Source organism: Engraulis encrasicolus, chromosome 10 (genome assembly GCF_034702125.1).
Source record: "Engraulis encrasicolus isolate BLACKSEA-1 chromosome 10, IST_EnEncr_1.0, whole genome shotgun sequence".
NCBI classification, from domain to species: domain Eukaryota; kingdom Metazoa; phylum Chordata; class Actinopteri; order Clupeiformes; family Engraulidae; genus Engraulis; species Engraulis encrasicolus.
The window spans coordinates 24,941,387-24,943,886 of NC_085866.1; the positions used below are offsets into that span (position 1 = coordinate 24,941,387).

Sequence of the window (2,500 nt, forward strand, 5' to 3'; positions counted from 1 at the left end):
TCCAAAAGTTAATCAACTTGTGTACAACTGTGTCTACCCATTAAAAAAATATTGTGAAAGACGTTCTAGAAACAGTATGCCTCTAGCACCATCAGATATATAATACAATAAATTGTACTGATGAAGTTACAAAGCATTTCAAAGTGGTTATATAACTTAAGGTTTTTTTTCCAACTAGCAAATACCGTCATCAAGTAGCCCTCTGCACCATGTCTAATTTCATGAACGAATAAACAGGAGAAATGTGCTAGAGGGATTCAACTGCAGGACAAGGTTGAATGAATGCAATAGATTAAAAAAATAAATTAAAGGGCAGAGTGACTGAAGCAAACGGAATGGTGAAAAAACTCACCTAATCCAAGGCAGGAGACTCTTAGACCTGATTTCCCAAGGTTTCTGGAAGACAGAAAAACAGTGACATAAACAGATGTTTTTTTCTGTGTTAGGTACAGCAGCTGCATTGAGACAAAAAATAGATTAGACGCCTTATTGTGAATGGAAAGGACATTTTTTCTCATTACTGTAAAGCCACTATATAACGTCCTGATTTGAGTAAGTCAACCATAAACAAACCAGGGAATAACATTATGGAATCAAGAATCCAGAGAGAAGAATCAAGAGATCCAAGAGTTATGTTATACACAGCATTTTTTTCAATGTTAAATAAACACTTGGAGAGTCAAATTAACATCTTCTGGAGTGCATTGGGTCCCAGAGTAGCCTACTTTCTCAATGTTGTTATATTGTTATTGTGTGATGTGTGATGTGTTTATTGTTTTATATGTGTGATGTGTTTGGCAGATAAGGGTCTATGTGAGTCACATGGCGGCTTAGTAGGCCTCCGCAATAGAGACAGTGTTCATTCATTTATTCATTCAATATGCCGGAGTTAACATAGTTGCTAAATTTCAACCATTGTCCTAAGGCACGTATCATAAAACAAACAACAATCAAACAAACAACACAAATTAATGGGGACAGGTCTGGGGTGAGTTTCTCAAAAGAGAAGTTGTTAGCCTGTTAGCAACTTCGGTAGTTGCCAATGGGAAAATGCATTGAAAACAACAAAGTAGCTAATGTAGTAAGCAAATTTGGTTTTGAGGAATTCACCCCTGACTTGTTTTCAGCCACTGTTTCAGGGTCATTTCCTTCCCTTTTATTCATGTCTGGTCCTACAATGGCTGCACCTGATTGTCAATATAAGTGCATACTGCATAGTAGGCTACGTGCTTTCTTTTGGTCTCCTTAGTACGATATTAGTAGATTAGTTAGTAACAGGAACAACATAAAGAATGTGAAGAGTACCCTGCTAAGGCCTTAGCCACCTGTAAGCTTCTGTTCAATTATTCTGCTCCTTTTCGTCTGAAATCGATGTTCAGTTAGAGCTATCTGGCAATCGTAGTTGCTAACTATGTTAGCTACTTTGTTGGTTGCAATGCAATTTTCCATTGGCGACTACCGAAGTTGCTAACTGCTAACAACTACGCTTTCCAGGAATGCACCCCTGACCCAGCCCTACCGTGGCTCAAATGGTAGGGCACTGCATAGCCACACCGGCGACCCGGGTTTGATTCTGGCTTGGGTCCTTTACCGAACCTCCCCCATCTCTCTCTCTTCCACTCACTTCCTGTCTCTCTCGACTGTCCTGACACAAAATAAAGGCACAAAAAGCCACAAAACAAAGACCTCTCCTGACCCTGTGCGCAAAATTAGTACAAGGCGGGTATGGTATGACTGCAAGGGCAGTAGTGTGGTGTGTCCATAGGTAATGAAAAAAACACACACCGAAACGTCACGAAATAGAATGGATTGAATGGGAGCTCACCGGTGTGCGCTTTTTTTCATTACCTATGGACTAAACTTTTTTTGAACCTGCACTCGAAACCAGTTGTTTGGATGTGCGTGACATTCGATTGGGGCAGTAGTGTGGTGTGGCCATGACTTGTAGCTTGGAGTCACAGGCTGCCACGGGGTCAAGCCGAGACCCGCACTCTCCTCTTGGATACAGTCTAGCTACCACGGCAACACGAAGCAGCCAATCACAGACTCCCTAGCCCACACATTCTTTTGCTCACCAAAAGATTGGAAATCTGCAAGGTCACTGTCAAATGAAAGGAAAACGCGTTTCACAATATTTCTGAAGGCCTCCATCTAGCTGAATGAAAAGAACCTTGCTCTTATTTTTCAAACGCAATTAGCATTTAACCCTGGCGTGCAGTAGCAGCTCTTTTATATGAAGGACTTTGGCGAACCAAACACACGAACGAACGCATGAATGCTGGCATGCTGAAAAACCTTTTCTCCTGCTTGTTTTGTCTGACATAAAGGCAGAGCTCACACAAAAGCCGGAGCTAAGAAGTGAGAGGGTGAGAGAGAGAGAGAGAGAAAGAGAGAGAGAGAGAGAGAGAGAGAGAGAGAGAGAGAGAGAGAGAGAGAGAGAGAGAGAGAGAGAGAGAGAGAGAGAGGTGGGCTGACTGATTGACTGACTGAAGCACAGAGA

General features: G+C 41.9%; 1 protein-coding gene across 4 annotated transcripts in view; it reads right to left on the reverse strand.

The window, feature by feature from the left end:
- kcnab2b (potassium voltage-gated channel subfamily A regulatory beta subunit 2b) overlaps positions 1 to 2,500 on the reverse strand; it is a 102,283-nt gene that overhangs the window by 33,028 nt on the left and 66,755 nt on the right. For all 4 annotated transcript variants that reach the window (XM_063208454.1, XM_063208453.1, XM_063208457.1 and 1 more), the window contains exon 2: positions 353 to 396. In XM_063208454.1, the coding sequence (XP_063064524.1) occupies positions 353 to 396 (44 nt within the window). The remainder of the gene's footprint in view (positions 1 to 352; positions 397 to 2,500) is intronic.